Below are 24,372 nucleotides of genomic sequence, written 5' to 3' on the forward strand. Positions count from 1 at the left end.
CAGGTGACTCTTTCACACACCAATACATTTTATTGATCTTTGAGGTTCTGGTTCTGTATTCGAATTCATGAGGATAATATGGGTTGCTGAGATTAAATGTAATGGCTTTGATATAAAGCCTCCCTCCCACCCCCACAACTCCAGTGGTGGGATTCAGCCAGCTCATACCACTTTGGGAGAACCGGTTGTTAACTTTCTGAGCAGTTTGGCAAACTGGTTGTTGGAAGAAATCATTAGGGCAGAGAACCAGTTGTTAAATTACTTGAATCCCACCTGTGCCCCCCTCCCTCTATATATGTGGGGGGGGGGGGTGTGTGAGAGAGAGAGAGAGAATGGATGGTGTGTGGATCTTGTGCTACAGTATCTTCACTATGTACCTTGAACATTTGATTTGAAGCAATAATGGCTTTATGCACGTCACAAGGTTTTAATCCACATGTTACAGTGACACTAGGAGTAGAGCTCAACTTGGATGTATTATCAGAATTTGCGAAAGCTCTACATCAGGCCTCATAACTATTCCTTACTACCATGGACATATACTTTTCTAGATTGATTTCTTCATTTTTGAGATTTAACCTCATGAATCTCATTCTAAACCAGAGATGTCAAACTATTTCATGGAGGATGGATGTGGCCAGCTCAATGTCACTTTTATCGGGGGCACCTGTGGTGGCCTGAGAGCTCTGCCAGCGAAAACAGACTCCCGAGCTCAGTTTTCGGCTACATTGGCCTCCTGCAACCCTCTGCCAGCGAAAACGGAGCTCCGGAGGGCTGCACCTGGCCCTCCCGAACTCCATTTTCATAGGCTGAGGCACCGCAGGCGAGTCCTTTGCTGTTTCCAGGTCGGCCCCGCGGACCAGATCTAAGCACCCCACAGGCTGGATCCAGCCCACGGGCCTTGAGTTTGACATTCCCTGTTCTAAATCATTTGAACAGATACTTTTTTAAAGCTCCCTCCTTGGGCTTCTTTGGGACGTGGCATTACGGTTTGCATGGAGACAACAGATCTGATGGGAGAGCCAGCAAAACAAAATTGCAGGCCACCTGCTTAGGCAGGTACCTGGGATGAATCTGCAAAAGGAAGCTGCTATGTGAAGATATTGGAAGGATGTTTTGGCCTGCACCTTCCAAAATTCTCACAACCTTACTTTGCAACACAAACTAGAACTTCTCCAAGGCTACAGAAGATGTTAAAAATATTCTGATTCTCAGTGCTGATCTCTGCTTCAGGAGTGTAGAAGAAGAAGAGCTGTAGAAGAGCCAGTTTTGCCCTATCTCAGATTTATACAACTTCCCTCTCTATTGGCTCCCAAAATCCCCTGCATATTACAATATAGAAACCTTTTCCAAGAGGCACAATAACATTTATGGAAAAGAAAAAAATAACCATGTAATAAAGATAACTATCTCCAAAGTTAATTCCTAAATTAATGCAACGTAAGACATAGTACAAGGCTTTGGAAGTTTTTTTGAACAGAAAATGCAGTGCCTGAATTACAGCAGGACATAGAGAAGTGGTTTTATCACCACATTTTTTACTGTCAAAATTCACAAACACTTTGAAACATCAGAGTTAAAAAACACCCTACATCAAAAACAAATGCAGAGCCAACCGCAGAAAAGAAAATATTAAGTAAGACTCAAAACAAAATTGACTGTAGCTAGTTTAGCTGGGGAAAAAAAGGAAATGTCTCCATGGGAAACTGTTAGAGGCTTCAAAACCAGCAGCAGATGCTTTTAACTGAAGGCTTCCAGTTTAGTCAGCTTGCAGTGAAACATTCACAGTCCTGTTCCTTACATTCCTGGGACTCCAAAAAGTTCTCCCATTTCAAAATATTCCCCTTCCAAATGCAGCACAAGAGATCTCCGCCCTCACTTCTCACCAGTGTGCACATATTCCTCTGCTGCTTTTGAAACAGTGTTCAGATACTGCCAGCTCAAGGCAGCTAAAATCATAATGCAGGAAAAATAGAAGGGTGAATAATGGGTCCGGGAGACCAGGGTACCACTGGGTGAGCTCATGGATTGGACAGTGTTGATGATCTGTTGAGTTTTGGCAGAGGAAGGGTCTGTGCTTGGGACCTTCTGGTAGATCTAATGAGACAGACAGAAATCATTTAACATACCATAGCTAAAGAAAGATAATAGAAATCACAGATAAAATAGACTAATTGGTAAGTTAAAAGAAGTATTAACTTCAGCAAGACCTCAGTCGTTACAAATACAGTCATTACAAATACCACATTACAGATTGATGGAACGATTCCATGTGGCTTTTCTACTAAAAAGATATTTATGGATCGTTTGACTTTCTGCCAGTTGATGCCATCTCACAATCTAATTTGTAATACAATATTATATTTGGGCTTTTTAGATCATCATTAGAGCCCCATTTTTTGTTTCCATAGGATGAGCTTGGCATATCTGTAATTTTGTTAAAGAGAAGAAAAGGAAATTGCACTACTAGATAAAGAAGGGCTCTGTGAATTTGTGGTACTCTGTAGTTTTTTGTCAAGCCAGAGCTTTTGCTGTGTTTCCATTACACACCCGTGAAACAGTCACTCCCCTCTCTTTCTTACAAACAATTCCCATGAGAAACCAGCAACCCTTTTCCATTCCTTTCTTTTTTCTCTTCCTCTCCTTATTAGCTAGTGAAAAATATGAGAAGCCGCATCTGGAAGGAAAGGACAGATAGCATGGAGGGGATTCATGGGAGAAAGGACTTCATTATACCAGTTCAGTCCTTTCTGCTCGATGACTTTTCCAAATCCCTTGTGCTCTACATGTTGAAATATTACACATTTTAGTTTTTCTTTTGAAGGAATTCATAGCAACAAATATATAGAATATATAGATGGTCCTTGCTTAATGACTACTTGTCAGCACTATTCAAACATATAATGGGGCTAAACAAATGGTGGTTCTTAGCCATCTTCATACTTATGTTGGTAGCAGAGTCCCTGCAGTCACATAATTGCCATTTGCAATCTTTGCCAGCTTCTTACAAGCAAAAGACGGTGAGGAAGCTGGCAGGAGGTCACAATAATGGCGACTACATGACTCCTTAATTATCTGCAATGATGTGCTTAATGACGGCAACTGCAAATGCTCAAATTTCCATTTACAACCATGTTGAGTTATTTTCCCCTACCCTAGATTCAGTCTTAGCATGTTTTTGAAGCAAAGCCATCTCCTGGATATCAAAGCCAGATTATCCTAGACTAAATCCAACCTCCGAAGCTTTACATCATGCTGTGCAAAATTTGCTCTCCCACTTTACAGAGTTTCAAAGTGAAAAGGCAAATGCTGGTGACTGCCATATATCTGTACAGGAATTCATGCTAACTCAACAATGTTTTCCCACTAAAAGGCATTTATTTATTTATTATTCAAATTTCTATACCGCCCTTCTCCTTTCGGACTCAGGGCGGTGAACAGCCAAGATAAAAACATCTATACAAACATCACAGTTAAAAATAAAGTTATAATAATTCATAAATTTGGCCCATAATTTAAAACTTGTCAATTAAAATCAATATTAAAATTTTAAAACTAACCCTAAAATCAAGACAGACCGGCTAACTGAAAAAAATAAGTTTTTAGGGCCCGACGAAAGATCCGAAGGTCGGAGATCACTCGTATCTCTGGGGGTAGATTGTTCCATAGGGTAGGTGCCACCACAGAGAAGGCTCTCCTCCTGGGGGTCGCCAGCCGGCATTGTCTGGCCGACGGCACCCTGAGGAGGCCCTCTCTGTGGGAGCGAACCGGCCGGTGGGAGGCTATTGGTGGCAGAAGGCGGTCCCGTAAGTACCCTGGCCCTAAGCCATGGAGCGCTTTGAAGGTGATCACCAACACCTTGAAGCGCACCCGGAAGTCCACCGGAAGCCAATGCAGCTCACGCAGGAGAGGAGTCACATGGGAGCATTCCCCACATGGGATTTACATCAGGAACTGAATATCAAGGCTCTCCCAACTCACCTCTTCCATATATTGGTTCATGATGGTTTTGACAGCATGTATGTTAGTAGCATCCATCATCAATGTGACTGCTTGTCCTTTTCGAATCTTCACCACACCTTTGAAGATCTGTTGGTTGTTGTAAGCGGCTGCCAAGGTGGCTATAGCCATCACCTGGGCAGGAAAGAGGAGATAAAGGGTTTATGATCAAGCGCAGCAGGTGTTCGTGCAGTTATGCACAACCAGACTCCAAAGAAAAACACAGAGCTATTTTTTAAAAAGTAGATTGTTATTTATGAAGATTAATATGCTGATTAAAGGCTTTGAGTTTTATAAAATAATCTAGAAAGTCACATATGTGAGAAGGGCAGCTATATAAATGTGGTAAGTTTTTTCCCTTCTGTCCAGTTGTGTCCAATTGTTGAAGATTGCCTGGACAAGTCCCTGTAATTTTCTTGGCAAAGTTTTTCAGAAGTGGTTTGCCATTGCCTCCTTCCTGGGGCTGAGAGAAAATGACTGGTCCAAGATCATCCAGCTGGCTTTGTGCCTAAGGTGGGAGTAGAACTCAGTCTCCTGGTTTCTAGCCTGATACCTTAACCATTACAACAAATTGGCTCTCTATATACATACATACATACATACATACATACATACATACATACATACACCCAATAGCCATGGCCAAAGAACAGTGAATGAATAATATAGTGTTCACCGCTACCACCTACAGAAAGGAGTGCTATGTTCCGGGACAGATTCCTTAGGGCCTACATGGACATCATCATCAAGTGTCTCAAGAGGAATGCACCTTCTTACAAGAAGTCTTAGTGTTTAAGGTTGTTTTGATATAACTTCCTAAGTAAGGCAAAACCAAGCGTTTTTCTTCATGTTGGAGGAGTCTAGCCACTTTTTTAGCAAGTTACATGAATCAAGTGTTACATTATACCGTAAGTACATTTAGGCCTAAAAGGTTTATATACACAGCAGCTATTTTTAGTTATCTTTACAAGGGTAATCCAAGCAATAGTTAAAAGCAGAAAAGATAATCTACAAGTGCCATACAAAAACATATACACAATGACTTTTTCCATCCTTTTTCATTTTTTTTAGACTTAGAATGACAAATGAATAACCCAATGTTTTTTTTGTCATACCGCTATGACAATGGGTACCCATCACATGATGAATGTCATCGGGGTAGGTTCTACTTACTTTTACTACCGGTTCGCAACAGGAGCGTGCACACTTCTGCGCATGCACAGATCACCCGTGATGACATCGTGGCGGGTGGGCGAAGCCTCCCACTGGTTTTACTACCGGTTCTATAGAACCGGATCGAACCAGGGGCAACCCACCATTGAATGTCATTTATCCAAGTCTATTTTAAAATAGCCTAATTAAACTTCTAATCCAGTGATGAACAAGTTCATTATCTACTTCATGTATGCTTATCAGAGTTAAAATTATTTACTGCCTTTTTCCAGGATATTTTCTAGTCTACAACCCTAACCTTTCTAGCAATCTCTCAACCAAAATATATTAAATTTGAAGTTCAAAGCTTTTTAAGATCTTCCAGGTTAGGCTTGATCAGGCATTCTAGGAGGGATTGTTGACTGGGGCTCACTCATTTGAAAATCAGATCAGTCCCCTTTTTTATTGATGATCCAGAAGATGGTTAAGACAGAGTTCTTCCAAAAGGCATTTAGTAATTAACTTTGCTATTACTCCTAATTATTATTTTATTTACTGTGAATGTTTTAACTGAGTTTTTGAACTATGGTTGCTTTGTTAATTGCAAACTTCCAGGAATCCTTGATAGATTTGGCAGGATGTAAATGTAATAAGTACACAAAAGTAAAAAGGCAACTCAATTTACCTGTGGAATAGCACAGAAATTGAACACGCTTTGATTCTTCAAGCGGGACAAATATGTCAAGACATCAGGAACATGATGTAAGGCATTGGTAATGAGCTCATTCAAACACTGGACGGCTTTGTCAATGTTCTCTGGTTTAGCCAGATCTGACAGCTTCTTCACATACTTGCTCCAAACCTAGGAACACCAAGAGATCAAGGTTGTTGAGGCTACTTTTGCAGAATTTCAAAATTACTGAGCAGCTGAGATTTGCTGGTTTTCACACATTAGTTTTGCAGGGATTACACTTAGCCAACATGTCTTGTCCTGAAGGCTGTTTCAGCAAATCACCGATGCCTCCAACTAGCAATGAAGATTTCCAATGATGTCCCACCATTATGTAAAGTACAAGATTAGATCATAGCAACACAAAACCATCCTTGTCATGTCTAATTAGCTATTCCACTCAATTAAGCTCAAAATGCTATGCTTTATCCAAGAGCAAAGTTACTGAATCTTTTGTTTACCCTCTAAAGCTTGCATGTTCTGAGTCAGGGATCCCCAATCCCTGGTCCCCAGTCCATTGGGAACCTGGCCATGTAAGTGGCGGGCGAGTGCACGAAGCTGCATTTGTGCAAGCTAAGTGTATGCATGCAAATCATCCCCTTTTCCCACCCACCCCTTCCACCGTTGTTCCCAGAGCCTGAAAGGTTGGGGACCACTGTTCCAAGTCAATATTTCACAATTTCTTCAACTTTGAAATGTGTGGATTTCGCTGGCTGGGGAATTTTGGAAGTTGAAGTCTACACATCTTAAAGTTGCTGAGACTGAGAAATACTGTATCAAGTTGTTATCTTCCCCTGGTAACTGAACCATCAGTAAGCAGTCCTTTCTTTATATTTTAAAATAAGAATGCCAATTCATATTTCTCCCCACTTGTTTCCATATGCCAGACTGCTCATTATTTTTCTTCCCTTTGATCTTTAAAATATAGATAGTCCTCAACTTCTGACCACAATTGGGATCGGAATCTTGATCACAAAGCAGCTGTTAAGCAAGATGTTCAAGTGACCACGTGGCTCAGCAACTGCAATCTCGGCTCTTTCTGTTATGGTCATTAAGTGATTGCATGGGGGTACCTCAGGGGCTGCAAGAGGCTCTGGGAGGCTTGTAAAAATTTGGCTGGTGCATAGAAATTTGCCATGAGCCAGAAGGCCTTGACTGGCCACAAGGTCCACTGTTGCATGAAAACCTACCAGGGGCTTGGAAGCATAGGCCTTCTCCCCACCCCACTACATGTGGGAAATCTTGTTCACTAGCTTTCTAGTTATCCCTCTCATTGATTGAATCCAGGTGTGCCGGGGGGCAGGGGAGTTGGGGGAGAGGACTTCCAGCCATGGGGGACAGGGAGAAGCAACCACTAGGAAGGCAAAGACTCTAGGACCAAGGCAGCTTAGCAAGCCCTGGTAGCCCAGGTGAAACGGCAGAGATGAGGGGGAGAAATAGGTGTCCGTGTGTGGGGTGTGGAATTACAGCACCCTTAGTCATAAGGGTGGGTGTGTTGCCAAGTGCCCAAATTTTTATAAAGTGACCGCAGGGATGTTGCAATGGCCATATCTTCGGGCAGATGCCATAATTCTCTTCATTCAGCACCATTGTAATTTAATCAGTCACTAAACAAATAGTCATAAGTCAAGGACCATCTAAATTAGTAGCCAGTCTGGGAGGTATTAGGAGACTATGATCAATCACTGAGTTTTCACAAAGTGGCTGCTAGAAGAGCTTCTGAAAAAGGTTTCTCTGACCCTCTGACTGTTAGAGAAGGCTCTATGATCTATCAGACTGTCAAAGTAGCAGTCGGTATGCCCATCTCAAGGACTATAGTACAGAAGCCTATTAGCAGCCATAATTTAGCAACAAAAACAGCAATAACAATAGTCATAAAGAGAGACAGAGGATATTTCCCTGCTGCAAATAGCAGTAGGGAAGCATTAGCTCTGATTGCAAGAGACAGAATTCAATCTTACTCCACCAATCTTAGGGACAATGGGAACACCTTAGATGTGAATGAGACCACTTTATGTGTAGATATATGCAGCCTCAAATCCACAAGCTATCACTGCATAGGATCCCTGGGCAGAAAAATTGCCCACATATTCTACATCAAACAGCATAAATCAGGATGGAACTAACAGTTTTTGCATGTTGTACACATTCATACCATTGAGTTAAAAGTAATCTTCCTCATATCTATCATGCTTTTTTCTTTTACCTCTTTGGGCCAGAATTCTCTGCCACCAAGTTGGTCCTCCAGATAGTCCCGAATGATGTTGGTTTTCTGCAGAAAGAGTCCCATGGAGTTGGCCAGTTCTACTTCGTGGCCAACAGAAGAATCTTCTAATTCTGAGGCAGAGAAGAGCTGGGAGAGGCCAATCCCCACCAGGCCAGCAGCATAGTGGCAATACTGTAGGTTGGAACATTCAGAGCTTTATTGAGATGTTTTGAAAAATCTAATTCAGTCCATAAAAGCTGCAGCTGCCAAACTTTACAATTTCACTCTGTTTGCAATGTAAACTGCTAGGAACATTCGTATAGCAACCGTTACAAATGGTGTTGTTTTGGAGTGAGTTTAAGAGCCAAAAGTTCAGCCTTTAAAACCCCAGAACCTTGCCAATATAATTTTTAGGACTGTTCGTTTTAAGAGGATGAGGTCATGTGTCACTCAAAGGCTGCAACGGATCTTGGGTGATGAAAGTTATTTATGCCAGCTTTATGGTAATGAGTGAACTAAATCCATATTGAAGACCAACTCCACTTCCAAGACACCTAAACTGCAGGGATCATCTCCTTTGATCTAAAGAAACATTTCCCAACATCAGTCTGAGTACCACTTTTCCCTTGTCCTATAGAAGCTATTCACTTTTATTGTTTCTCCTTAAATGTTCTGTTCCCATGCTCATGGGAACTGTACATAAAAAGCCTCACTGAATAGAAGACTTTGATGGTCTCTGTATTGTAAGCTTAATGGTAATAGCTAACATACAGGTCTGCTAGGAGAATTCATACTCCCCCTCCCAACTCACTCACCTTGTCCCACTCTTCATTAGAATTCACCTTCTTTTCCAAAAACTCTGCCAAACCAAGACCCATCTTGTGACAAACGTCAGCAATCACATCTTGATAGACTTTTGCCAAATTCCGGAACTCCAGGGAAATCTAAAGGCAAGAAAAGAAATGGGATCATAAAAAATTATACATGTGTCTCTTCCTGCCCCCCCCTAAAAAAAACCCGCCTGAATTGATAAGGAGCTCAAAAATGTTAGCTCATTTTAGGTTCCATGCATGTAAAATTAAAAATATTTCAGCAGTCCTTTAATCTTGAATTTACAACAATCATATATATTTCCTCTGAGCAATACAGGAAATATGCTTAGAAAAAAGATGCTTGGGCAAGTTACAGTATTTCTATCCAGGAGGACCAAAATCAATGCACTCAAATTTAAAGCAGATCATACTACTTCCAAAGAAATAATGGCAAAATGATTTTTCTTACTTATATAATTAGTTCTGCAAACTTCATTAGCAAGGATACATAACTATTTGAAAGCTATTCCTTAATTGTTGCTGCTTCCTTTCCTCTTGAGCGCAACAGCTACAAAAGGCTCCAATTATTTAAAAAGAATACTTGTTTTGGAAATTAAATCAGTGTCAGAGTTTAATTTACACAGATTACATTACACACCATGTTTCTGGCACTGTGCCATGAAAGTAAGTAACTGGCAGCATCAGACTAAAAACCCATCCAGTGACCAACCACAAATATTCAGGAAGCTCCTAAGTATAAACATGTACTTCAATTGTTGCCTCCTAGCAGTTGTTATTTAACATTTACCTGGGATTCTGAGGCTGGCAATAACCATTAGACCAGGGGTGTTAAAACTCATGGCCCACGGGCGGGATGCTGGCCACGCCCACGTCCAGTTTAGAGAAGGGGGAAAAGTCGCAATACGTCACATGACGATGCCATCACAATGCGAGTTTGACAACCCTTCATTAGACTAAAACCAGTGCTAGCCCAATTCTTCATCAATTTATCCTATTTACTTATAAACTGATAATCCTACTACAGCAGTGGTATAAATAGCCACCTAAATCCTGTGATGAAATATCTCTCTCTTGTGAATTCTTATGGATAATTCTTTTTTAAAGAATTTAAGATTTTTAAAATGATTTTTCAGGCATCATAGTAATGATAACACAGAAATATACAGACATATTTTGGGAAAAACCTTAAGTTTAATTTGTATTGTGCCTATCCAAAGGTTTGTTTTGTTGTTTTCTACCAAAATTTGGCTTGAAATGAAAAGGAAGCACTTGTAATTTGCCATAAAATTTCTCAGCAGAATCTTAAGCAGAATCTTAAGCAATCCTGATAGCCACCAAAAAAACTATCTGGGAGGCCACTTACTTACTCAGATTATTAACTCTGCTCCACATTAATGTTTATTTATTTTATTTTATTTATTTTAATTTGATTTATATGCCGCCCTTCTCCGGAGACTCAGGGCGGCTTACAATGCGCTAAACAATAGCCTTCATACTTTTTGTATATTTATATAAAGTCAGCTTATTGCCCCCACAAACTAGGTCCTCAATTTACCTACCTTAGAAAGGATGGAAGGCTGAGTCAACCTTGAGCCTGGCGAGATTCGATCTTACTTTAATTGCAGACAGCTGGTGTTAAATTAGAGCTCTGTCTGTTGAGCTATCCAGGATGTGAAAATACATCCTCAATGCATGTGAACTCAAAGGAAAAACTTATTAAATGTACTCAGTTATGTATGCGAAGGGTCTGCACCAGTGCCAACACATCTAACAGAGTACCATGAAATGCAAATGTACATATAAAGACAACTATGTAGTGGACAGTTCTGATTTCATTTTTTCTGAAAGGGCACCTCTAAAGTTCCAGGACAGGGAACTTTCACATTTCCAAACAGATACTAATATATCTGATTTTACTAAAGTCAGGGGGAAAAGAGCCTTAGAACAGGGATATTTTAACTGCATAAATCCATGAGAGGCACCACTCACGGTTGGAAAGTCTTCCAGCACTTGTCTGTCCTTCTCTCTGCTGTCCATAAATTTCCAGTCTGGCTGATATAAGTAGGAGTGAAAATTGTGTAAGATGGGGATCTTATCTTCAAGACTGATAGTCATGTCATCTTCTATAGTATCCAGAGCTCGGAGAACCAAATATAAGATGCACACTGAATGGCTACAGAGAAAAGGAAAAGGATTGTTTGTGACTTAGATGCCAGACGAAAGAGAAAAATAATTTGTCCTGTTCAACTTTAATCAGTATAAAACTCCATGTCTCATTTGTTAGAAGAAAAAAAGCACAACATACTTGTACGGAATAACAGGATCAATTCCCACTTAAGTCTGATGCAATTCAAAACAACTGCATTCAGTTTAAAGCCATACATTGAGCATTTAACCTGACGCAACAGAACAGTTTGTGATGATGTTATTGTTAGTTGTGAAAATAACCGTTTGTGATAGCTGAATCTTATTTTTCCAGGCACCCACAAAGGATTAATAGTAAGCATATGTTCTTCCAAGTCAAAGTACCAGGTACGAAGAAAAACAAAGAAACAACCTGCTAGGATTTGGCTCTGATCCAATTAACTGTTGACCTTCGAACCGCCACACCCCGCCGCAGGGAGGCGGAACTGATGAGGTGGTTCCGCCCCAGGCGCCTGATGGACCCGGATAGGTTCCAGACGGAGCTTGGGCCATTTCCTGAGGCTCTGGCACACGGCTCGACTGAAGACCTAGTGGCTGCCTGGGATAGGGCGGCCGCTGGAGCTTTGGACCGGGTCGTGCCTTTGCGGCCTCTAACTCGGCGTCGATCTCACCTGGCTCCCTAGTTCACCGAGGAGCTGAAGGAGATGAAATGCCGGAAAAGACGCCTGGAGAGCAGTTGGAGGGCCAACCGTTCTGAATCTGACCGAACACTGGTAAGGTCTCATATTAAGACCTACCTGGTGGCAATAAAAGCGGCAAAGTGTAACTATTTTTCCGCTCTTATTGCGTCATCAGATAATCGCCCGGCCGCCCTGTTTAGGGTGACCCGCTCCCTGCTCCACCAGGAAGGAAGACCCCTTGGAGGGTAGAGCCGAGGACTTTGTACAATATCTGTATGACAAAATTGCTCAGATTTGGGAAAATTTGGACTCTGACTGGGTAGATTCGGGAGGGAGGATGGAGGCAAGTCTTGAGAATATTACCTGGGAAGAGTTTGATTCTGTGACTCCGGAAAACGTGGACAAGATACTGGGCAGACTGAGCGCGGCCACATGTTTATTGGACCCGTGTCCCTCCTGGCTGGTGCTGGCCTCTCGGGAGGTTACACGAGGCTGGCTCCAGGGGATTATAAATGCTTCCTTGAGAGAGGGTGCCTTCCCCGCCACCTTTAAAGAGGCGGTGGTGAAGACTCTCCTCAAGAAGCCTTCCCTAGACCCAGCAGTGTTGGCTAATTACCGTCCAGTCTCCAACCTTCGCTTCGTTGCGAAGATTGTTGAGAGTGTGGTAGCGCGACAGCTTCCTCAGTACTTGGATGAATCAGCTTATCTAGATCCATTCCAGTCAGGCTTCAGGCCTGGATACAGCACAGAAACGGCATTGGTCGCATTGGTAGATGATCTCTGGAGGGCCCGGGACAGGGGTTGCTCCTCTGTCCTGGTCCTATTAGACCTCTCAGCAGCTTTTGATACCATGGTATCATGCTGCACCGGTTGGAAGAGTTAGGGGTGGGGGGCACCGTGTTGCGGTGGTTCTTCTCCTTTCTCTCTGATCGGTCGCAGTCTGTGTTGACAGGGGGGCAGAGGTCGACCCCGAAGCCCCTTGTATGTGGGGTGCCAGAGGGGTCGGTTCTCTCACCCCTTCTGTTCAACATTTATGTAAAGCCGCTGGGTGAGATCATCCGTGGTTTTGGGGTGAAGTATCATCAGTATGCTGATGATACTCAGCTATACATCTCCACCCCGGACCACCCCAATGATGCCCTTAAAGTGATGTCCCGGTGCCTGGAGGCTGTATGGTTCTGGATGGGGAGGAACAGACTCAGGATCAACCCATCCAAGACCGAGTGGCTGTGGTTTCCGACGTCCCGATATAGTCAATTGGTGCCATCACTGACTATTGGGGATGAGTCATTGCCCCCCACGGAGAGGGTTCACAACTTAGGCGTCCTCTTGGACTCACGGCTGTCTTTAGAAGAACACTTGACGGCTGTGGCCGGGAGGTCTTTTTATCAGGTTCGCCTGATTCGCCAGTTGCGTCCCTTTCTGGATCAGGACTCGTTAAATACTGTCACTCATGCCCTCGTCACTTCACACCTGGACTACTGTAATGCTCTCTACATGGGGCTCCCCTTGAGGAGTACCCAGAGGCTCCAGCTGGTCCAGAATGCGGCCGCGCGGGTAGTTATGGGAGCAGCATGGCGTTCCCATGTGGCTCCCCTCCTGCGCGAGCTGCACTGGCTCCCTGTGGTCTTCCGGGTGCGCTTTAAGGTCTTAGTTACCACCTTTAGAGTGCTCCATGGCTTAGGACCGGGGTACTTACGAGACCGCCTTCTGCCACCAATAGCCTCTCACCGCCCAGTACGCTCCCATAGAGGGGTTTCTCAGGGTGCCGTCAGCCAAACAGTGTCGACTGGTGGCCCCCAGGGGGAGAGCCTTTTCTGTGAGGGCACCCACCATCTGGAACGAGCTCCCCCCAGAGATACAGAGGATTCCGGATCTGCGCACTTTCCGCCGTGCCCTCAAAACATTCCTGTTTCAGCAGGCCGGCCTGGCCTAACTTTCTCTTTATATTGCTTTTGATTTTATTTTAAACTGGGATGTCTTGAATTATCTAGGACCAGAGTGTTTAGTATATTTTAATTGGTTTTTTTAACGTTTGTATTACATGTATTTTTATCGTTCGCTGTTCACCGCCCTGAGTCCCTCAGGAATAGGGCGGTATATAAATTTAATAAATAAATAAATAAATAAACTGTTGACTTCAGCTAGCAAACCCGGGGATGTCCTAAAATTCTAAAAGGCTTTTCTTCTTATGTGTAGGATTAAGAGATAATAAACTAATTTATTTTACAGCCTATGTAAAATAAAGCTTAAAGTCAATGGATAATAACTGCAGCCAGAGCTAACTTCAGTTTAACTTATGTTTCTGACTTCTATCCTAGGCAAGCGCTCTAGCGTCTCCCGTTGAAGCTAAGCCAACACCAGTCAGCAAAAACAAAGCTGGTGCAAATCTGCAGAGTCTGATCTTGTAAAATGTAGAGTAATCAGCAGCCCTTCCCTATCACAGTTGAAACTTTTCAAGTCGTTTTCAAAACTGCAACTGGTTTCGTTTTCCTCCTCCTCCTCCTCAGCCGGGAATTAGAAGTGATGAAGATCCTCAGTATCAGATTGGCGAATATTGCCCAAAACTTCCCAAAGTCATTCCGTTATTCCCTTTTCCCAGCAAGGAAATAAGAATCACCACCACCAAAAAAAAAAAAAAAAAACACCAACTACTCACCGCAACTCCCCCTCCAGAGCTTGGATGACGGCGGCGAAGCTGCGGCTGGTTTGGTTCAAGTACTTGTAACACACCCGGAGGCTGTCGCTGAGCGAGTCCTGCAAAAGGAGCAGAGGCGGAGGGGCCGCCTGAGCGATCAGAAAGCGGGGCCGCGAGCGCTGCGGGAGACTGGGGGTGCCGCCGCAGGTGCGCAACCGGCCACCGCCAGTCAGGCAGGAACTCGACCCGCCGCCGCCTGCACGCGGTGGAGAAAAGGCCAAAGTGCGCTTGAAAAGGGACGTGGCGGCTTTGGAGCTGCAGCTGGCCATGGAAAAGGCATACAAGGCCGGAGAGGCACACGGCTAGCGGGCCACCCCCCTACGTCCCTCGAGCCTGGGGGCTACGGAGTATCGAAGTGGTTCCGGGGCGCCCCGAAGCGAGACACGCCCACCGCGCCCCCCCCCCGCCATTTCAGATTTGGAATGTTTGTTTGTTTTCTTCTTCTAGCGCACAGGCCCCGCCCACCAGGCAGGGCGAAGGGGGAAGTGCCGCGAAATATCTGCATGGAGCGGGGCCGCCTTCCAGGCCGCGGGAGCGAATGCTGTTATCGGCACATCGGGAGGGGAGGCTCGAAGCGCGCTTTTTGTCCAACCCTTCTTTCGGGGCAAAACAAAATCTCGCTAAATTCAAAGAGCCTCCGCGTCGGGAAAACAGACCTTGCCTCCTGCCGAGTTCGCATTACATATAGGCTTATTTAATACCGCAGTGTTTTGTTTTTTTTAATTGAATAAATCCAACCAGCAAGGTTGTTTTTTTTTTAAATCATAAATCATGGTTTGCAAACATGCCAGCCCTTATGATGAATTCTGGAATTCCACATCATGCTAGCTAAACCATCATATTCTTTGTTGCAGTACTCGGTGTGGGGGGGGGGGTGAAGCTAACCATTGATGGCCTTTCCAGCCATGAATTGAAACAAACGTATCTTAGCAGTGTTTGTGAACTGATCAGCAAGCCTATGGCAGAGCTATGGTCCTTGAAGAATTGCTTGTAAAGGTGAAAACTAGGGCATGCAAGTAACAGTTGAAAAGGCTGCCATGTGCAAGGGGATGAGCTGTTTTCTGTTGAAACTGACAACAGAATAAAATGCAATGTGTTGAAATTAAAGTATATTACCACTGACTTTGGGAGAAATTTTCAGAACGCTTAACAGATAAGTCATGGAATGAAGCTACCTGAAGCAGTGATAGTTTCTCCTCTCCCTTGATGGAAATTTTCAAATTGGGTCTGGATAGTCACCTAATGGGATAGCTCGGTAGATCCCTATATTGAACAAAATTGTACTAAAAGACCTATTGCTCCCAACTCATGCACTTTATGATTTTATGCTAGCACCCAAGCACTCACTGGGTCCCCTTATCCAAGTACTGCTGACTCAAGGGGTTCCTGTAACATGTTTAACAAAGGCAAGCAAATGCATTTCTACAACACATTAAGCATGGTTAACCTTGACCAGCAAATTATAGATTAAGTAACTCAGAAAAACTAATAAGAAGTGCACTGTGGGAACATGGCTTGGAAGTGAACATTCTATTGTTATCATCCTACTTCCTTGGCCACTTTTTCCTAGCAGCAGTATAGTTGCTGAATCTGAAAACAAACAAAACCACTAACTTTCCTACAATACTGTGGCAGAAGAGATTATTTGTAGCTCAGGGTTGAACTATGGTGTCTCTGGTGGTCTCTGAAGTTGATTGTTTTCTTGCAGATGTTTCATTACTCAAACTAGTCAACATTATCAGTTTCTGGGCAACTATAAATGGCATAAATCGTAATCCACAGAACCTATAATGTATGCTAAAATTGATTTGCAAATCTAAAGTGTCTTATTGTTTTGGCTTCCCCAATCATCTGGGGAGGAAAATTCAGTAAACATCCATCCTCTAATTTTCTGTAATGTGTCATTTCCTTAGATCTAATTAGAGAAACATAATAGACCAAAACAACAGCAACCATCTCTAATAGAGATTTAATCAACTTTCATTTTAAAAACTACATTTATTTCTTCTTCTGAATATCATCATTGGGTACTTAGCCAGTGCTTTAATCAGAGGCATGAATGAATTGGACAAGAAGAATTAGATCTCATTTTCTTCTATGACTTTTATTCTTCTTTCCTTTAGCTACTTTTTTTAAGCAAAAATAAAAATTACATTGGGAACCCAGCTTCACGTAATTCTTAATGAAAGCAGATACACACACATACACACACACACACACACACTCCACACAAGGATAAACAAAGTTGTCTAATATTTGTTTCCTATAAAATGTTTTGAAAGACATTGACAAGCAAATGAACTTTTGATAAGAACAATTCAAGAGTGCTAAAAGCTAATCACCTAATAAATAATGAATGCTATCAATATTTTATGGCAAAATTTTCACACATTTTATTTCCTTATTTATAAAAGTATAAACAGATGACATTGTATATACCTTGTTGCAGGTAATGATGTGTTCATTTCTATGTTCATTTCAGTGATTCTATTTTAGAAAAATCATTTATAATAGAATGTATCCTCTAAACACATCTAAAATAATATTCCAAGTCAGTGTATTCATATACTGAAAGCATTTTCATCATCTCATTTCCTCCAGTATTATTTAATATTTATGAAGAGTAATGACCCTGCTATGGAATTATTTTAATAAGATATATATTATAAAGCAATGGTTGCATGAGAGCGGAGGGACTCTTTCCCTTCTCATGCAACCATTGCTTTATAATCCATTATCATTCTGCATTATTTTTTTCTTTTCTCCAGCTGCCTTATCCATTAAAAAAAAGAAAACCTCTTGTTCTTGTGCCTCAGCAGAAAACAAAGAATAAATAATAATAATAATAATAATAATAATAATAATAATAATAATAATAATAATAATAATAATAATATCAACAACCAAAGGAATAAAATATGTAGTAAGAAGCCCCACTCACTTGGTCCAACTTGGGCATCACTGTCTTGTATCCACCCATTTTAAACTTCATTAGATTGTAGATCTCCTCTGGGTAACCCAACCATCTCTTTAGCAGCTCCATTGACTTTCTGCGTTGACCTGGCAAGGCAGGGATAGTGTTGCTGTTGAAGAAAGACTTTCAAGAGCAGAAGATTCCTTCTCTCCTTCTCTTGCCCCCCCCCTTTTTTTCTAACTGCGCCACCTGCCTTTTGCTTTTCCAATAATTCCTACCCCTAGTCCCTAGTTCTAATTTCCGACGTCACCGTCCCCCCTCAATTTTTTCCTCTCTCTCTCTCTTCATTTGGCTGCTCCTGTTTTTCTTTTCCCCCGTTAGGGGTTTCCAGAAGCGAGGTAATTCCTCCCCCCCTCCCTCCGCTACAAGCCACCTACAATTCTATTCCACTTCTCCGGTCGTGGGGACGCTTCAATCCAAAGGCATCTTCCAACCCACACTGGTTGCGGTATGTTGCCTGTCTGCTTGCGTTAGTCCCCTAGCAGCAACCAATCAGCAGGCAGCGCCCCCGACTCGGTAGGTTGATAGGATGCTCAGTAGCCGCGCGGTCATCGCACCAGGAAGACGGCAGCCAATGACACCATTTCGGGCTGGTGTGACGATCCGTCGCTTTCTCTTGGTTGGTCAGTGCTCGGCCATAGGCAGCCTAAAAAAAAACATGGCAGGATTGATTTCGAGGTCGCCGGGTTTCTTAAAGGAGCCGGACGATGTTTTTCTTTTGTGCACGGAAGCTCTTAAGAGATGTCGGCGTCCTACGAATCCGGTTTGGTTACTCCTGTTGTAGTAATAGCGGTGATTACTCAAGGCGGTAAAGATAAAGCTCAAGGTTTTTGCAGTCCAGATTTACATACTACGTGGAACAAGAATTTCCAGATATACAAGGAACCTTCAGTAGAGGCAGGACCCCAGAGTTCATATTGCAAACATCAGATGGAAAATCAAATAAGCAAGGTCATGCCACAAAGGTGTGGGGGTTTTTTCTTCCCCTGTATCGTTTTTCTTTGTGGAAAGACCTCAAAATGTGGATGTATATCGAGCCACTTCATGTGTCTACCGAAGAATTTGCATAATGGGCAGAAAGAAGTCGCAGAATGGAATCTGGAGCAATTAAGTGGTCCAACATTAGGCTAAGATTGATTATGTGCCATCAGATCACTTTGGACTCCTAGCAACTGCCTAGATTTTCTCTCTGATGAAAGATTGATTGCCGCCACTTCATTTATTACAAGTGGAATATATAATGAGAAACGTTAGACTAGAAGACTGGAAATTACAATTAAAATTACTGGGAAAAATAGCAATCACCACAAATGTTCTGATGACACGTTGACGAAGGGAAAATGTGAGGAATAGATTAGAACATTGCAAGTATGCTAAGGAAATGCAAAAAGTGGCTTGCTCTGCTCCATATTCAAATACTCCCTGTGTCAAAAGGCAATGCCAATTCAATGCAAGTAGATGAAAAAGTTGAGAGAGAGAGAGAGAGAGCGAGCCTTGGTAGTACAGTGGTCTAAAGCACCCTGTTATTAAGACCAGCTGCCTGCAATTACTGCAGGTTCGAATCTCACCAGGCTCAAGGTTGACTCAGCCTTCCATCCTTTCTAAGGTAGGTAAATTGAGGACCCAGTTGTGGGGGCAATAAGCTGACTTTGTATAAATATACAAAAAGGACGAAGGCTATTGCTTAGCGCATTGTAAGCCGCCCTGAGTCTCCGGAGAAGGGCGGCATATAAATCAAATTAAAAAAAAAAATACCATCAGACTCTTATAGTTTCTGGAATTAGCTTTTGGATGAATAATGAAAAAAATTCATGGGAGTAAATTCTATTCAATTCAATGACAGAAATCTCACTCAGCCATTTGTTTTAACCAAGGCTTGTTATTCAATTATCAGTTACCATTAATTATTTATAAACATGCAATGTTATGATTTAGCATAAAATAAACCCATCTACTCATCCATACCCTTATTTGTAAATTTGCTACTTGAGGTCCCCAATTTGGTGTCCTCCAGATCAGTTGGCCTATAATTTTCAGCAAGCTTGGTGTTTGAGGATGATAGTGCTCATGAAAACTGAAGGAATCCAGATTTTGGCAGATGCTGTTTTGACACTCTTCCCATGACCAGAATGATGGACTCACCCTCACGTACAAGCAGCCTCAGTCATTGATCGACTTTTTTTTAAAAAAAGTAATTTAATACACTTTATCACTTGCCAATTTATTGTCTATTTATTTTACAAACATTGCTTAGCTGTTGTTTTTTTGCCATGGTTACTGTTGCTTATAGGTACTTGATTTCACTGTGCGAGCATTTATAAATGTAGAGAATTAGAGCTGCAGCAAATATATTTGAGAAACAAAACACAACAAATGGACTTTCGTGATCCATGACTTCTGTGTGCTTTTGAGCAAATGCTAATCAATTAATGACTTCATTTAGTTTTGATTAAGCAGTATGTGATATTTGGATTTATAAGAAATTTGTGGGAAGAGAATATTCTATGATTTTTACACAACTCTGAAATTAATTGTGTGCATTTTAAAAGACTGGAAGTTCCTTGCTCTGGGGGAGGTGCAAGCTATAGTAATGATACAACTTTCAAAGTTACTAGTTCTCACTACATAAAGTTAGAATGCTTTTGATGACTCAGTTGTTTCAAAGAAGCTTTGAAACAAAGCTTTACCCACATTTTGATATTTTTAACAAATTTCAGTGGTATAATCAGAGTCAATACTATGGCTGATAAGACTTCTTGACACTTCTTTTCTTACTTCTTTTAGCATCTGCCCCTTTAGGACCACAGGAGGATGAAAGCCAAAGGAACCAAAGAGCACCCAGAGAAACATTGTTTTCAAGGATCTATTCTAGGGTTTCATCTCAGTTACAGTACTCAAAAGAATTAATGAATCAGAAAGTTCAATAATCCAGAAGTGAGTGGCTATATAGAATTGATAAATTTTTCTGCCAAGTTTAGTTATTTGAAGGTAAATTTAACTCCTTCAGACTTTTGACAATTGACCCTGTTTTGATTACACAATAATTTTTCAATGGCCCAGTTATATATGTGTTGTGAGAAAAAGTGAACATTGCAGCAAAAAAGTTTTTATTTATTTAATGGTATGTATTTATTTATTACATTTCTGTAGCTACCATCATAATCCAAATGACTCTGTGAAAACCTGATTTGAAATCAGGTTTTCACAGAATCAGTTGGATCAAGATGGTGGCTGTAGAACTGTAATAAATAAATACATTCAAAACCACTCGAAGGATTTTGAATGAGAGGACCAAAACTTTACTTTGGATTTTATACTCAAATGACATTGGGTATACTTTGGATTTTATACCATTTCCAAAACTATCTGATATCCGGCAGAATATATGTCAATTTATGTCATTTAAGGACAGTTTCAATAACATTGCTTTATAAACTTGTATTTTGGCCACAAGCCAGTAGAGCAATGGATAACTGGACCTGTTAGACTACATTCTTTATCTCATACCTACAAGGTTTAGGTTTCCAGTAGTACCAAGATATTTCATAAGTAGTTATGAAAGAGGCTTAGAAGGGAAAACATTTTCCTTTGCTGTTTTCCATTAATTGGTTTCAGTGACATTCTGTGGTTGAAGATGGAAGTTCCCCATTAGAGCCCACAATAGATTGCCCCTCTACTAAAGCCTTCCTCAATTCAGACCACACCAGGCTGAAGAGAGCAACACTTTTGTAAGGATGCAAAAACAGATAGTGCTCTACAACATCATCTTTTAGTACAGGTATGAGGCTGCTGATTATGATAAAACAGGTTGGATTCACCCTAAATTATAATGTGGTTTGCTTGTTTGTGGACAATATTATATGAACCTAAGCAATTGTGGTTTATACAGCAAACTATAGCTAAGCAAGCACAGCTTAATGAAATTTGTGAATCCAATTGCAGACAACCTTCGTTTTATCTCTACCTCTGGAAGTTGGATATGTTGTCCCCTCTCCCATTTCAAAGAGCTATTTAGAATTTCTTTCAGACACCCAATTCTTACCACTGAACATTTAGAAAAAATAAATATAATTGTCAAGAAAAATAAACTTAATGAAGAGCCCCAGTTCTTCAAGGAGTTCTTGTGTTTGGCAGAAACACATTAGGCAGACTACCTCCTCTTTTGTAGTCATTGAAAAGCCTTTCCCTAAATGCCCACTAGAAAGGGGATCTTGATTTCACAGAAAAGAGAAATCTTTTTCCTAAAAATATGCTGGAATCACCTAATGTCAGTTTGTTCCTCAGGACAATATCTTTAAAGACTTAGTTACATCCTTATAGCCTCACTCACAAATTCCCCTTCTTCAAACCATTTGACCTCTACGTGGGAGATAGCAACAGGTTCTACATTCCTTTGTAGACTTTCTTCACTTTTTTTTTTTACCCTGTGCCCAAATTCAGCCCATTCCATCATTCACCGAAGTTCTGTTTACTTCCTAGCCAAAAATAAAACCGACATCAAATATCTGCCTACTATGCTGCAGTAAATGAAGAGACCAGAAGTATGCAACTGTAGCATTTTCCTTACCACTGAAATAATGAAATGAGATGGGGTTCTTCCCAATTTCTGCATTTGTCTGTTGCCAGGCTTCGTGTAACATTTGTTTAACAGACAAAAAGATTCCGATGAGTGACTCCTGCTGACTTTGTGGACATATCACAGTCTTCTTGCCAACAATAAGAAAGTGGTTGCCATTATTTTCTCCCTGGATTTTTTTTTTCAATGTCCGCGTCTAGTTTGGTTTCCTATGATTCTCTGATAGTTTCCCATTCTGATGTTAACCAGACCTAATACTGTTTAGTTTCCAATCCCATAATAGGGTCAGTGTTGTCATTTGTTGAAACTTCTGCCAGTCAAGCCATGGTGAAAAGCAGAATAGAGCAACGTGTACAAAAATATATGTAGTGGCATGAATACCCTAAGCTCCTAAGAGAAAGATGGTAGAGACAAAAGGATAGGAAATACACAATAAAAATTAAGAAATAGGGGCTCTTGTCAGCCTCTCCTAGAAATCTGAAATCACTTTACAAAAAACTCCTGGTTTTCCATCCCATTACTTTCTTCAGCAAACTTCTAAACATGGGGTCTGACTTCTAAGTTACTATTTTGATTCAATATGTCTTCCAGAGACCAATAGCTTTCCTGCACACTAATGGCAGATGCAAATATAAAAGCAAAACACTGTAATTTTTTTTTTTACTTTTTGAAAATTGCCAAATCTTACTGGGTTTTGGTTTTATGATTTAAAATTTCATAGTTTCAGGTAAGAGAATAAAAATCTGGCGAGATTTAGAAATCCCACCAGATTTTGGCTATTGTAATTTCAGATTTGGGGATCCTATTGTGTGATGGGGACATACTGTAGATATGCATACTCCCAAATACTTCTTTGGTTCATGCTTCATGATCTTAAGTCTCCTTAAGTTGGAAGAAAAGTTTCCAACACCATCTCCTCGGGTATGGGTTCCCCACAGGGCTGTGTCTGGAGTCCACTACTGTTCACCTTGATGAGCCACAATTGCTGTGCCAAATCTGCTACAAATCATATTGTGAAGTATGCGGATGACCCAGCAGTGGGGGTCTTATAGGGAAGAGGTGAAGGCTCTGTTGGACTGGTGCAATAAAAGTAACCTGGTTCTAATTGTTAATAAAACAAAAGATCATTGTAGATTTTAGAAAGAGCCAGCATAGTCACACTCCACTCAGTATCAAGTATCAAGGATGCAGCTCTAGAGGTGGTCAACAGTATTAAGTATCTGGGGGTGCAGATAACTTACAATCTGAACTGATCTCTTCACACCTCATCCTTAGTGAAGCGTACAAACGAGCGTCTGCATTTCCTATGTCGGATGAGAACACATCTTTCTCCTTCTGTCCTGGCCACTTTTTACAGAGACACAATTGAGAGTGTTTTAACAAACTGCATCACTGTTTGGTTTGGTGGCAGCAGTGCCTCAGATAGAAAGTCCATTCAGAGAGTGGTAAGGACAGCCGAGATTATAGGAAACTCACTTCCTGTTATTCAGAATACTGCTTATAAGCACTATATGCTTAGAGCTCAAAGCATTGTTAGAGACCCCACACACCCACTTTATGGTCTGTGTCTATTTGTCCCCCTCTGGGAGGAGATTTCGAAGTATTTCTAGCAGGACCTCCAGATTCTGTAACAGCTTTGTTCACTATGCCATTTGTCTGGTAAACTTGCAAGATTCGTTTTTCTCGCCATGTAGACTAGACTCTCTTGTTTCTATCTGTAATATTATTTGTTTATTTATTGAATTTATATTGCCACCTATTTGCCCATGGCGACTCAGAATATAAGACATTTAAAATAATAAAAACTAACAAAAAGAATCAAATAAATTAATATAGTACAATATAACAAAATCACCTCCCACCTCTTGCCCCAGTGACAGCAGTTCACACGAGCCATTTAATGGATTCCACCCCACTCTGGGTTCCCCAGGCACACTGGCAGAACGAGGACTTCAGCACCTTCCGGAAGAGTATTAGAGTGGGGACCATTCTAATCTCTGGGGGAATGATGTTCCAGAGAGGGAGCCACCGTGGAGAAGGCCCTTCTTCTGGATCCCACCAGGTGTATCTCCCTTGGGGATGGGACCCACAACATTCCCTGCCTCCCCCCTCTGATCCGGTAGATGTGACTGGCAAGAGACGGTCCCTGAGATAACCTGGTCCCAAGCCACGAAGGGCTTTAAAGGTGACAACCAGCACCTTGAATTGCACCCGGAAGCAAATCAGCAACTGCAGGAGAGGTGATATCTGTGTACACTGGGGTCTGCAAGTACAATATTTATTTATTTTTTATTTTATTTTATTTCGAATTTATATACCGCACCTTCTCCCAAGGGACTCAGGGCGGTGTTCAGCCAGATAAAAAACATACAATACAAA

At 41.6% G+C, this 24,372-nt stretch overlaps 1 protein-coding gene across 3 annotated transcripts; it reads right to left on the reverse strand.

The window, feature by feature from the left end:
• Positions 1 to 1,345: 1,345 nt before the first annotated feature.
• On the reverse strand, positions 1,346 to 17,952 carry FDFT1 (farnesyl-diphosphate farnesyltransferase 1). Of its 3 annotated transcripts, none has more exons than XM_034421333.2 (9): positions 17,795 to 17,952; positions 17,385 to 17,503; positions 14,405 to 14,502; positions 10,910 to 11,093; positions 8,903 to 9,031; positions 8,088 to 8,279; positions 5,837 to 6,013; positions 3,982 to 4,134; positions 1,346 to 2,097 (listed from the first exon to the last, which is right to left on the reverse strand). In XM_034421333.2, the coding sequence occupies exons 2-9, from the start codon at positions 17,484 to 17,486 to the stop codon at positions 1,876 to 1,878; spliced, it is 1,257 nt and encodes a 418-aa protein (XP_034277224.1). In that variant the 5' UTR covers positions 17,487 to 17,503; positions 17,795 to 17,952; the 3' UTR covers positions 1,346 to 1,875. The 3 variants fall into 3 exon arrangements, with proteins under 3 accessions (XP_034277224.1, XP_034277225.1, XP_087739431.1); XM_034421334.3 differs by having other exon boundaries at positions 17,791 to 17,903; XM_087883305.1 differs by lacking the exons at positions 17,385 to 17,503; positions 17,795 to 17,952 and having other exon boundaries at positions 14,405 to 15,003.
• Between the last annotated feature and the right edge of the window lie 6,420 nt (positions 17,953 to 24,372).

Source organism: Pantherophis guttatus, chromosome 1 (genome assembly GCF_059756535.1).
Source record: "Pantherophis guttatus breed Tessera chromosome 1, ASM5975653v1, whole genome shotgun sequence".
Classification (NCBI taxonomy): Eukaryota; Metazoa; Chordata; class Lepidosauria; order Squamata; family Colubridae; genus Pantherophis; species Pantherophis guttatus.

Coding starts and splice junctions, on each gene's coding strand:
- FDFT1 (XM_087883305.1), bottom strand. CDS start 14,712: ATGGCCAGCTGCAGCTCCAAAGCCGCCACGTCCCTTTTCAAGCGCACT. Junction 9,032..10,909: donor TGCTGGAAGACTTTCCAACC/GTGAGTGGTGCC, acceptor TCTTGCCTTTAG/ATTTCCCTGGAGTTCCGGAA. Junction 6,014..8,087: donor GAGAATTCTGGCCCAAAGAG/GTAAAAGAAAAA, acceptor TGGTGTTCCTAG/GTTTGGAGCAAGTATGTGAA.